Below are 14036 nucleotides of genomic sequence, written 5' to 3'. Positions count from 1 at the left end.
GTGCATGAGAAAGCTATGATCACAGTAACAGAGGTTAATTAAAAATCAACCCAAATATATAGATACAGAAGTACCAACACACTCGCCATTCCTAGGAATGGGGTGCAAACAGCACCCACATCCCAGGGTGGGGTGCGGTGGCCTGTGACCACACACTAGTAAATACAAACACAGGGGGCCCAGCACTCACTACAACAAACTAACTCACCTTAACATTCAAATAATCAAAATAATGGGGTTTTAGTTCATGAATTGATCAATGCATTTAAGCTTGCAGCCCATCGCCAAGGGACCCCATTTCACTGCAAGTCCTACACTAACTGGTTTTCTTGGGAACCTGGCACCTGCTTACACATCATAGCTAAAATGAACATGTGTTTTTTCTCTGGGTTAATGCTCAACTGCCAAGTAACATGGCTTTTATAAGGTGAGACAATCCCAAACACAGCACCTGAATTAGTATTAAAGGGGCAGCTGTCACAGGTTTCAGGTAAATGAGCTTATCAAGGGTGCATGAGAAAGCTATGATCACAGTAACAGAGGTTAATTAAAAATCAACCCAAATATATAGATACAGAAGTACCAACACACTCGCCATTCCTAGGAATGGGGTGCAAACAGCACCCACATCCCAGGGTGGGGTGCGGTGGCCTGTGACCACACACTAGTAAATACAAACACAGGGGGCCCAGCACTCACTACAACAAACTAACTCACCTTAACATTCAAATAATCAAAATAATGGGGTTTTAGTTCATGAATTGATCAATGCATTTAAGCTTGCAGCCCATCGCCAAGGGACCCCATTTCACTGCAAGTCCTACACTAACTGGTTTTCTTGGGAACCTGGCACCTGCTTACACATCATAGCTAAAATGAACATGTGTTTTTTCTCTGGGTTAATGCTCAACTGCCAAGTAACATGGCTTTTATAAGGTGAGACAATCCCAAACACAGCACCTGAATTAGTATTAAAGGGGCAGCTGTCACAGGTTTCAGGTAAATGAGCTTATCAAGGGTGCATGAGAAAGCTATGATCACAGTAACAGAGGTTAATTAAAAATCAACCCAAATATATAGATACAGAAGTACCAACACACTCGCCATTCCTAGGAATGGGGTGCAAACAGCACCCACATCCCAGGGTGGGGTGCGGTGGCCTGTGACCACACACTAGTAAATACAAACACAGGGGGCCCAGCACTCACTACAACAAACTAACTCACCTTAACATTCAAATAATCAAAATAATGGGGTTTTAGTTCATGAATTGATCAATGCATTTAAGCTTGCAGCCCATCGCCAAGGGACCCCATTTCACTGCAAGTCCTACACTAACTGGTTTTCTTGGGAACCTGGCACCTGCTTACACATCATAGCTAAAATGAACATGTGTTTTTTCTCTGGGTTAATGCTCAACTGCCAAGTAACATGGCTTTTATAAGGTGAGACAATCCCAAACACAGCACCTGAATTAGTATTAAAGGGGCAGCTGTCACAGGTTTCAGGTAAATGAGCTTATCAAGGGTGCATGAGAAAGCTATGATCACAGTAACAGAGGTTAATTAAAAATCAACCCAAATATATAGATACAGAAGTACCAACACACTCGCCATTCCTAGGAATGGGGTGCAAACAGCACCCACATCCCAGGGTGGGGTGCGGTGGCCTGTGACCACACACTAGTAAATACAAACACAGGGGGCCCAGCACTCACTACAACAAACTAACTCACCTTAACATTCAAATAATCAAAATAATGGGGTTTTAGTTCATGAATTGATCAATGCATTTAAGCTTGCAGCCCATCGCCAAGGGACCCCATTTCACTGCAAGTCCTACACTAACTGGTTTTCTTGGGAACCTGGCACCTGCTTACACATCATAGCTAAAATGAACATGTGTTTTTTCTCTGGGTTAATGCTCAACTGCCAAGTAACATGGCTTTTATAAGGTGAGACAATCCCAAACACAGCACCTGAATTAGTATTAAAGGGGCAGCTGTCACAGGTTTCAGGTAAATGAGCTTATCAAGGGTGCATGAGAAAGCTATGATCACAGTAACAGAGGTTAATTAAAAATCAACCCAAATATATAGATACAGAAGTACCAACACACTCGCCATTCCTAGGAATGGGGTGCAAACAGCACCCACATCCCAGGGTGGGGTGCGGTGGCCTGTGACCACACACTAGTAAATACAAACACAGGGGGCCCAGCACTCACTACAACAAACTAACTCACCTTAACATTCAAATAATCAAAATAATGGGGTTTTAGTTCATGAATTGATCAATGCATTTAAGCTTGCAGCCCATCGCCAAGGGACCCCATTTCACTGCAAGTCCTACACTAACTGGTTTTCTTGGGAACCTGGCACCTGCTTACACATCATAGCTAAAATGAACATGTGTTTTTTCTCTGGGTTAATGCTCAACTGCCAAGTAACATGGCTTTTATAAGGTGAGACAATCCCAAACACAGCACCTAAATTAGTATTAAAGGGGCAGCTGTCACAGGTTTCAGGTAAATGAGCTTATCAAGGGTGCATGAGAAAGCTATGATCACAGTAACAGAGGTTAATTAAAAATCAACCCAAATATATAGATACAGAAGTACCAACACACTCGCCATTCCTAGGAATGGGGTGCAAACAGCACCCACATCCCAGGGTGGGGTGCGGTGGCCTGTGACCACACACTAGTAAATACAAACACAGGGGGCCCAGCACTCACTACAACAAACTAACTCACCTTAACATTCAAATAATCAAAATAATGGGGTTTTAGTTCATGAATTGATCAATGCATTTAAGCTTGCAGCCCATCGCCAAGGGACCCCATTTCACTGCAAGTCCTACACTAACTGGTTTTCTTGGGAACCTGGCACCTGCTTACACATCATAGCTAAAATGAACATGTGTTTTTTCTCTGGGTTAATGCTCAACTGCCAAGTAACATGGCTTTTATAAGGTGAGACAATCCCAAACACAGCACCTGAATTAGTATTAAAGGGGCAGCTGTCACAGGTTTCAGGTAAATGAGCTTATCAAGGGTGCATGAGAAAGCTATGATCACAGTAACAGAGGTTAATTAAAAATCAACCCAAATATATAGATACAGAAGTACCAACACACTCGCCATTCCTAGGAATGGGGTGCAAACAGCACCCACATCCCAGGGTGGGGTGCGGTGGCCTGTGACCACACACTAGTAAATACAAACACAGGGGGCCCAGCACTCACTACAACAAACTAACTCACCTTAACATTCAAATAATCAAAATAATGGGGTTTTAGTTCATGAATTGATCAATGCATTTAAGCTTGCAGCCCATCGCCAAGGGACCCCATTTCACTGCAAGTCCTACACTAACTGGTTTTCTTGGGAACCTGGCACCTGCTTACACATCATAGCTAAAATGAACATGTGTTTTTTCTCTGGGTTAATGCTCAACTGCCAAGTAACATGGCTTTTATAAGGTGAGACAATCCCAAACACAGCACCTGAATTAGTATTAAAGGGGCAGCTGTCACAGGTTTCAGGTAAATGAGCTTATCAAGGGTGCATGAGAAAGCTATGATCACAGTAACAGAGGTTAATTAAAAATCAACCCAAATATATAGATACAGAAGTACCAACACACTCGCCATTCCTAGGAATGGGGTGCAAACAGCACCCACATCCCAGGGTGGGGTGCGGTGGCCTGTGACCACACACTAGTAAATACAAACACAGGGGGCCCAGCACTCACTACAACAAACTAACTCACCTTAACATTCAAATAATCAAAATAATGGGGTTTTAGTTCATGAATTGATCAATGCATTTAAGCTTGCAGCCCATCGCCAAGGGACCCCATTTCACTGCAAGTCCTACACTAACTGGTTTTCTTGGGAACCTGGCACCTGCTTACACATCATAGCTAAAATGAACATGTGTTTTTTCTCTGGGTTAATGCTCAACTGCCAAGTAACATGGCTTTTATAAGGTGAGACAATCCCAAACACAGCACCTGAATTAGTATTAAAGGGGCAGCTGTCACAGGTTTCAGGTAAATGAGCTTATCAAGGGTGCATGAGAAAGCTATGATCACAGTAACAGAGGTTAATTAAAAATCAACCCAAATATATAGATACAGAAGTACCAACACACTCGCCATTCCTAGGAATGGGGTGCAAACAGCACCCACATCCCAGGGTGGGGTGCGGTGGCCTGTGACCACACACTAGTAAATCCAAACACAGGGGGCCCAGCACTCACTACAACAAACTAACTCACCTTAACATTCAAATAATCAAAATAATGGGGTTTTAGTTCATGAATTGATCAATGCATTTAAGCTTGCAGCCCATCGCCAAGGGACCCCATTTCACTGCAAGTCCTACACTAACTGGTTTTCTTGGGAACCTGGCACCTGCTTACACATCATAGCTAAAATGAACATGTGTTTTTTCTCTGGGTTAATGCTCAACTGCCAAGTAACATGGCTTTTATAAGGTGAGACAATCCCAAACACAGCACCTGAATTAGTATTAAAGGGGCAGCTGTCACAGGTTTCAGGTAAATGAGCTTATCAAGGGTGCATGAGAAAGCTATGATCACAGTAACAGAGGTTAATTAAAAATCAACCCAAATATATAGATACAGAAGTACCAACACACTCGCCATTCCTAGGAATGGGGTGCAAACAGCACCCACATCCCAGGGTGGGGTGCGGTGGCCTGTGACCACACACTAGTAAATACAAACACAGGGGGCCCAGCACTCACTACAACAAACTAACTCACCTTAACATTCAAATAATCAAAATAATGGGGTTTTAGTTCATGAATTGATCAATGCATTTAAGCTTGCAGCCCATCGCCAAGGGACCCCATTTCACTGCAAGTCCTACACTAACTGGTTTTCTTGGGAACCTGGCACCTGCTTACACATCATAGCTAAAATGAACATGTGTTTTTTCTCTGGGTTAATGCTCAACTGCCAAGTAACATGGCTTTTATAAGGTGAGACAATCCCAAACACAGCACCTGAATTAGTATTAAAGGGGCAGCTGTCACAGGTTTCAGGTAAATGAGCTTATCAAGGGTGCATGAGAAAGCTATGATCACAGTAACAGAGGTTAATTAAAAATCAACCCAAATATATAGATACAGAAGTACCAACACACTCGCCATTCCTAGGAATGGGGTGCAAACAGCACCCACATCCCAGGGTGGGGTGCGGTGGCCTGTGACCACACACTAGTAAATCCAAACACAGGGGGCCCAGCACTCACTACAACAAACTAACTCACCTTAACATTCAAATAATCAAAATAATGGGGTTTTAGTTCATGAATTGATCAATGCATTTAAGCTTGCAGCCCATCGCCAAGGGACCCCATTTCACTGCAAGTCCTACACTAACTGGTTTTCTTGGGAACCTGGCACCTGCTTACACATCATAGCTAAAATGAACATGTGTTTTTTCTCTGGGTTAATGCTCAACTGCCAAGTAACATGGCTTTTATAAGGTGAGACAATCCCAAACACAGCACCTGAATTAGTATTAAAGGGGCAGCTGTCACAGGTTTCAGGTAAATGAGCTTATCAAGGGTGCATGAGAAAGCTATGATCACAGTAACAGAGGTTAATTAAAAATCAACCCAAATATATAGATACAGAAGTACCAACACACTCGCCATTCCTAGGAATGGGGTGCAAACAGCACCCACATCCCAGGGTGGGGTGCGGTGGCCTGTGACCACACACTAGTAAATCCAAACACAGGGGGCCCAGCACTCACTACAACAAACTAACTCACCTTAACATTCAAATAATCAAAATAATGGGGTTTTAGTTCATGAATTGATCAATGCATTTAAGCTTGCAGCCCATCGCCAAGGGACCCCATTTCACTGCAAGTCCTACACTAACTGGTTTTCTTGGGAACCTGGCACCTGCTTACACATCATAGCTAAAATGAACATGTGTTTTTTCTCTGGGTTAATGCTCAACTGCCAAGTAACATGGCTTTTATAAGGTGAGACAATCCCAAACACAGCACCTGAATTAGTATTAAAGGGGCAGCTGTCACAGGTTTCAGGTAAATGAGCTTATCAAGGGTGCATGAGAAAGCTATGATCACAGTAACAGAGGTTAATTAAAAATCAACCCAAATATATAGATACAGAAGTACCAACACACTCGCCATTCCTAGGAATGGGGTGCAAACAGCACCCACATCCCAGGGTGGGGTGCGGTGGCCTGTGACCACACACTAGTAAATACAAACACAGGGGGCCCAGCACTCACTACAACAAACTAACTCACCTTAACATTCAAATAATCAAAATAATGGGGTTTTAGTTCATGAATTGATCAATGCATTTAAGCTTGCAGCCCATCGCCAAGGGACCCCATTTCACTGCAAGTCCTACACTAACTGGTTTTCTTGGGAACCTGGCACCTGCTTACACATCATAGCTAAAATGAACATGTGTTTTTTCTCTGGGTTAATGCTCAACTGCCAAGTAACATGGCTTTTATAAGGTGAGACAATCCCAAACACAGCACCTGAATTAGTATTAAAGGGGCAGCTGTCACAGGTTTCAGGTAAATGAGCTTATCAAGGGTGCATGAGAAAGCTATGATCACAGTAACAGAGGTTAATTAAAAATCAACCCAAATATATAGATACAGAAGTACCAACACACTCGCCATTCCTAGGAATGGGGTGCAAACAGCACCCACATCCCAGGGTGGGGTGCGGTGGCCTGTGACCACACACTAGTAAATACAAACACAGGGGGCCCAGCACTCACTACAACAAACTAACTCACCTTAACATTCAAATAATCAAAATAATGGGGTTTTAGTTCATGAATTGATCAATGCATTTAAGCTTGCAGCCCATCGCCAAGGGACCCCATTTCACTGCAAGTCCTACACTAACTGGTTTTCTTGGGAACCTGGCACCTGCTTACACATCATAGCTAAAATGAACATGTGTTTTTTCTCTGGGTTAATGCTCAACTGCCAAGTAACATGGCTTTTATAAGGTGAGACAATCCCAAACACAGCACCTGAATTAGTATTAAAGGGGCAGCTGTCACAGGTTTCAGGTAAATGAGCTTATCAAGGGTGCATGAGAAAGCTATGATCACAGTAACAGAGGTTAATTAAAAATCAACCCAAATATATAGATACAGAAGTACCAACACACTCGCCATTCCTAGGAATGGGGTGCAAACAGCACCCACATCCCAGGGTGGGGTGCGGTGGCCTGTGACCACACACTAGTAAATACAAACACAGGGGGCCCAGCACTCACTACAACAAACTAACTCACCTTAACATTCAAATAATCAAAATAATGGGGTTTTAGTTCATGAATTGATCAATGCATTTAAGCTTGCAGCCCATCGCCAAGGGACCCCATTTCACTGCAAGTCCTACACTAACTGGTTTTCTTGGGAACCTGGCACCTGCTTACACATCATAGCTAAAATGAACATGTGTTTTTTCTCTGGGTTAATGCTCAACTGCCAAGTAACATGGCTTTTATAAGGTGAGACAATCCCAAACACAGCACCTGAATTAGTATTAAAGGGGCAGCTGTCACAGGTTTCAGGTAAATGAGCTTATCAAGGGTGCATGAGAAAGCTATGATCACAGTAACAGAGGTTAATTAAAAATCAACCCAAATATATAGATACAGAAGTACCAACACACTCGCCATTCCTAGGAATGGGGTGCAAACAGCACCCACATCCCAGGGTGGGGTGCGGTGGCCTGTGACCACACACTAGTAAATACAAACACAGGGGGCCCAGCACTCACTACAACAAACTAACTCACCTTAACATTCAAATAATCAAAATAATGGGGTTTTAGTTCATGAATTGATCAATGCATTTAAGCTTGCAGCCCATCGCCAAGGGACCCCATTTCACTGCAAGTCCTACACTAACTGGTTTTCTTGGGAACCTGGCACCTGCTTACACATCATAGCTAAAATGAACATGTGTTTTTTCTCTGGGTTAATGCTCAACTGCCAAGTAACATGGCTTTTATAAGGTGAGACAATCCCAAACACAGCACCTGAATTAGTATTAAAGGGGCAGCTGTCACAGGTTTCAGGTAAATGAGCTTATCAAGGGTGCATGAGAAAGCTATGATCACAGTAACAGAGGTTAATTAAAAATCAACCCAAATATATAGATACAGAAGTACCAATACACTCGCCATTCCTAGGAATGGGGTGCAAACAGCACCCACATCCCAGGGTGGGGTGCGGTGGCCTGTGACCACACACTAGTAAATACAAACACAGGGGGCCCAGCACTCACTACAACAAACTAACTCACCTTAACATTCAAATAATCAAAATAATGGGGTTTTAGTTCATGAATTGATCAATGCATTTAAGCTTGCAGCCCATCGCCAAGGGACCCCATTTCACTGCAAGTCCTACACTAACTGGTTTTCTTGGGAACCTGGCACCTGCTTACACATCATAGCTAAAATGAACATGTGTTTTTTCTCTGGGTTAATGCTCAACTGCCAAGTAACATGGCTTTTATAAGGTGAGACAATCCCAAACACAGCACCTGAATTAGTATTAAAGGGGCAGCTGTCACAGGTTTCAGGTAAATGAGCTTATCAAGGGTGCATGAGAAAGCTATGATCACAGTAACAGAGGTTAATTAAAAATCAACCCAAATATATAGATACAGAAGTACCAACACACTCGCCATTCCTAGGAATGGGGTGCAAACAGCACCCACATCCCAGGGTGGGGTGCGGTGGCCTGTGACCACACACTAGTAAATACAAACACAGGGGGCCCAGCACTCACTACAACAAACTAACTCACCTTAACATTCAAATAATCAAAATAATGGGGTTTTAGTTCATGAATTGATCAATGCATTTAAGCTTGCAGCCCATCGCCAAGGGACCCCATTTCACTGCAAGTCCTACACTAACTGGTTTTCTTGGGAACCTGGCACCTGCTTACACATCATAGCTAAAATGAACATGTGTTTTTTCTCTGGGTTAATGCTCAACTGCCAAGTAACATGGCTTTTATAAGGTGAGACAATCCCAAACACAGCACCTGAATTAGTATTAAAGGGGCAGCTGTCACAGGTTTCAGGTAAATGAGCTTATCAAGGGTGCATGAGAAAGCTATGATCACAGTAACAGAGGTTAATTAAAAATCAACCCAAATATATAGATACAGAAGTACCAACACACTCGCCATTCCTAGGAATGGGGTGCAAACAGCACCCACATCCCAGGGTGGGGTGCGGTGGCCTGTGACCACACACTAGTAAATACAAACACAGGGGGCCCAGCACTCACTACAACAAACTAACTCACCTTAACATTCAAATAATCAAAATAATGGGGTTTTAGTTCATGAATTGATCAATGCATTTAAGCTTGCAGCCCATCGCCAAGGGACCCCATTTCACTGCAAGTCCTACACTAACTGGTTTTCTTGGGAACCTGGCACCTGCTTACACATCATAGCTAAAATGAACATGTGTTTTTTCTCTGGGTTAATGCTCAACTGCCAAATACAGTCCCTGTATTTGTATTTATTAGAGCATGTGGTCACAGGCCACTTTCACCCCAACCTGGGAATGGCGAGTGCTGTTTGCACCCCATTCGCAGGGATGGCGAGTGTTGTGGTACTCTGTATGTGTGTATATATACCCATATATATATATATTATGTATGTGTGTGTGTGCGCGTGTGTACTACACATATTTTATTGTCAAGAAATCCGAGTGACCCAGAAATGTTTCTAATACATGACATATGTACACACAGGATATACATGCACACATACCATAAGTACACACAGGATATACACGCACATATATCATACAGACACAGAGGACATACACGCACACATACCATACAGACACACAGGATATACCATAAATACACACCGACATGCCAAAAATACACACAGGATATACACGCATCCCCCCCTACCCCCAGACTCGGCTCACATGCTGCCTCTCTCCTCCACTTTCTCTCTGTGTCCAATGAGTCATGTATTTTGTCATGGAATGTACGATAACACTGTATCTCAGGGTGCATATTGTTTCCTGCTGTTTAATCAATCCAAAAACATTTGTTTGTTTTTATTAACAGAGTTTCGACCAAGAAACTCCCTATATTCTTAAAAGATTCAATAACCACTTGGGAGGTTCTGGCTGTAAGCTTGTCTGAAAACAAAGGTGAGTACTCCACCATGATCTAGGGTCAGTATAACGTTTCCTCATGCTGAAGATCTATGATTGTAGATCCAGATATTGCTACATATGGGAGATACGGCATGTGATTTACAGTAGTATCAGGGGTGTGAATCCTCATGTAAGAGATGTACGACCTTGGATCAGTACGGTGTCTCCTCCTGTAAGAGATGTATGACACATTGGATCAGTGTGGTGTCTCCTCCTTTAAGAGATGTATGACATTGGATCAGTATGGTGTCTCCTCATGTAATAGATGTAGGACATTTGATCAGTACGGTGTTTCCTCATGTTAGAGATGTAGGACATTGGATCAGTACGGTGTTTCCTCATGTAAGAGATGTATGACACATTGGATCAGTGTGGTGTCTCCTCATGTAAGAGATGTATGACATTGGATCAGTACGGTGTTTCCTCATGTAAGAGATGTATGACATTGGATCAGTGCAGTGTCTCCTCATGTAAGAGATGTATGACATTGGATCAGTACGGTGTTTCCTCATGTAAGGGATGTATGACATTGGATCAGTACGGTGTTTCCTCATGTAAGAGATGTAGGACACATTGGATCAGTGTGGTGTCTCCTCATGTAAGAGATTTATGACATTGGATCAGTATGGTGTTTCCTCATGTAAGAGATGTATGACATTGGATCAGTGCGGTGTTTCCTCATGTTAGAGATGTATGACATTCGATCAGTACGGTGTTTCCTCATGTAAGAGATGTAGGACATTGGATCAGTATGGTGTCTCCTCATGTTAGAGATGTAGGATATTGGATCATCAGTACGGTGTTTCCTTTATTTTAGAGATGTATGACATTGGATCAGTACAGTGTTTCCTCGTGTAAGAGATGTATGACATTGGATCAGTACGGTGTCTCCTCATGTTAGAGATGTATGACATTGGATCAGTACGGTGTCTCCTCATGTAAGAGATGTATGACATTGGATCAGTACGGTGTCTCCTCATGTAAGAGATGTATGACATTGGATCAGTACGGTGTCTCCTCATGTAAGAGATGTATGACATTGGATCAGTACGGTGTCTCCTCATGTAAGAGATGTATGACATTGGATCAGTACGGTGTCTCCTCATGTTAGAGATGTATGACATTGGATCAGTACGGTGTCTCCTCATGTTAGAGATATATGACATTGGATCAGTACGGTGTCTCCTCATGTAATAGATGTATGACATTGGATCAGTACGGTGTCTCCTCATGTAAAAGATGTATGACATTGGATCAGTACGGTGTCTCCTCATGTAAGAGATGTATGACATTGGATCAGTACGGTGTCTCCTCATGTAATAGATGTAGGACATTGGATCAGTGTGGTGTCTCCTCATGTAAAAGATGTATGACATTGGATCAGCACAGTGTTTCTCATGTAGGATCGGATCTGTGTGAGTTTCAATCTGAGATATTTTCCCTCACGTTGATTCAGTATAATTTAGGATCTGGATGATTTTCCTTATGGAGCAGACATATGTTAAAGCCAAATTTAAGTACTTTCAGGATGCATAAAGATATTGGAGATGTCTGATGGGGTTTCACTATTAATCTAGTCAGAATGGTGTTTTATTATATAAGATGTGCACTGTACTGTGTCATTTAAGATCAGGATGGTAATTTCTCACCTAGCATGTATTGTGTACAGTTAGTGCCAGGCATACTGGATTTAGGTGCACAATGTATATACCCCATGGCCCTCCTCTCTCAAAGCCCCCACCCTGATCAGAACTGCACTGACCAACCATTGGCGCTGCTGTTAGCGGGGGCTTGATTGTTTCCAGCCACTCTGACCAATCAGCAACTTCTCATAGCTATGAATTCAGTACAGCAAATGTGGCCATTATGGCAATGGAAGGGTAGGTTTAAGTATCTATATAAGAATAGAAATGCAGGGAGATTGCCTATGAAGCAATAGGCATTGAAAAGTTATACAGATAGGACAGTAAGCCAATGATTTGCCATGATGCTGCTGCTGGAAGAGCTGGTGGTGGTGGAGTAGGCTGGAGGTGGACAAATTCAGCCCCTGCACTTTCCAGGAGGAACCTCTGGGGCGTCCCGTCCCGTCCCCTGCAGGACTGATGTTTTCTCAAATTTGATGTTCCTTATTTTCCTTGCAACTTCATCGACAGGTATCTGTGTGTCTAAACCACATGAGATCCAGGTTTTCTTGGACTTCTTCATTGACCTGAAGCTGCCATATTCGGTGGTGAGGAACGAACAAGTTGAGTTACGAGCCATTCTCTACAACTACGGCAACAGCGCACATAAGGTAAGTCAACCAGTTCATAGGCACAACAACAATTACTTACACCTCCACACTGCAGATCCTCTAGTGCAATGCCACATGCTGACTGTACTTCTGTGCAGATCTTATCAAGGAATTACCAAGATGTTTCGAGTCAAGTATGTATAGGTACAAAAATTTGCAATGCATTGGTAGACACTGGGAAGATGTTCCATGCTGGATTATGTTCATATCCAGCACCCGCAGTCTAAAAATAGATCACATTTTTTAGGGCAACGTTAATTAAATGAGATATAGAAGAGAAGATGTTACATAGACATCCTATTGTTTGCTGTCTTAATCAGCATCTCTTTGGAGACAGAATTTAAGTCCATCCAATGAACTTGTTGAAATGCATTGGCATAAATGATCCTAAACTGACCGATACTGTATTTCAGGAGAAATGTACAGTATTTGAGTTGAATTTAATGAAGAGGTTCTCTTACATTGTGGGAAGACAATTGCCTATGGTGGGGCAATTCCCTCTTACCATCATGTTAGTGTTGAGAGAAGTCTACAAACTACAGGAGACACACATTTTTAATCAGCAATCTTACTGACTGTAACTTGGGTGTGCGCAAATAAAAGAGTGTGGCTCAAAGGAAAGAAAGTGTTTAGGTCAATAGCCAATATTTCAGCATCAAAACGTCAACATACACAAGGTCGTATTTTACAAAAGGTTGACATGCACTAGGCCACATTGACAAGACATCAACATGCGTAAGGTCAACATTGACAAAAGGTTGGTTTCAAGGGAGAGGGGGGAAGTGGGATATATCCACACAGGCAGGTGCTATAGCACCTATTTAACCCCAAGCAAGACAATTTGACAATAGAACTCAAACTTGATGCAGCCAAAGACAATATACGTTACAATAGAAAAAGGGACAGAGAAGAATGTCTTTTTTTGTTGGCGCACAAAGATAAATCATAGAGAATATGTGTATTTAAAAATTCCAATGTTTTAATAAGTAATGTTTAAAAACTGTCCAATAAGTTTTTATTTATTTAAGAAAATTTTTTTTTTTTTGGAAAATGCTTCTTTAATAACAAATGGGTATAGATATACAAAGGACACTGACAGTTATTTAAAGAAGTATTTAAAAAAAATATTCTTAAATAAAAATATTTCCCTTATTGGACAGTTTTTAAACATTACTTATTAAAACATTGGAAATTTTAAATACACATATTCTCTTTGATTTATCTTTGTGCGCCAACAAAAATGACATTCCTCTTTGTCCCTTTTTCTATTGCCAAAAGGTTGACATGAAAAATGTTGATACAAATGTCGACGTGAGTTTTGAAAAATTTTTTTATTAATGTCGACACTCGAGCTCGCCATGCTTTGTTCCAGGTGCCTCTCTCCGATCAGAGTCATTGTAGATGTTGAGTATGAAAAAAAAATGAAAACAAAAACTCATGGCAACCTTTACATGTGTCGACCATTGCCATGTCAACATTTTGCTTGTGTCAACCT

At 42.0% G+C, this 14036-nt stretch overlaps 1 protein-coding gene across 1 annotated transcript in view; it reads left to right on the top strand.

The window, feature by feature from the left end:
* LOC146073329 (A.superbus venom factor 1-like) overlaps positions 1-14036 on the top strand; it is a 95188-nt gene that overhangs the window by 45061 nt on the left and 36091 nt on the right. The window contains exons 18-19 of the mRNA XM_083180506.1: positions 10157-10242; positions 12402-12541. Coding sequence (XP_083036632.1) covers positions 10157-10242; positions 12402-12541 — 226 coding nt within the window. The remainder of the gene's footprint in view (positions 1-10156; positions 10243-12401; positions 12542-14036) is intronic.

This window comes from Crinia signifera, chromosome 4, assembly GCF_055691185.1.
Source record: "Crinia signifera chromosome 4, ASM5569118v1, whole genome shotgun sequence".
NCBI classification, from domain to species: domain Eukaryota; kingdom Metazoa; phylum Chordata; class Amphibia; order Anura; family Myobatrachidae; genus Crinia; species Crinia signifera.
Note: the sequence above shows the minus strand (reverse complement) of the source record. Positions and strands in the feature narration are given on the sequence as shown.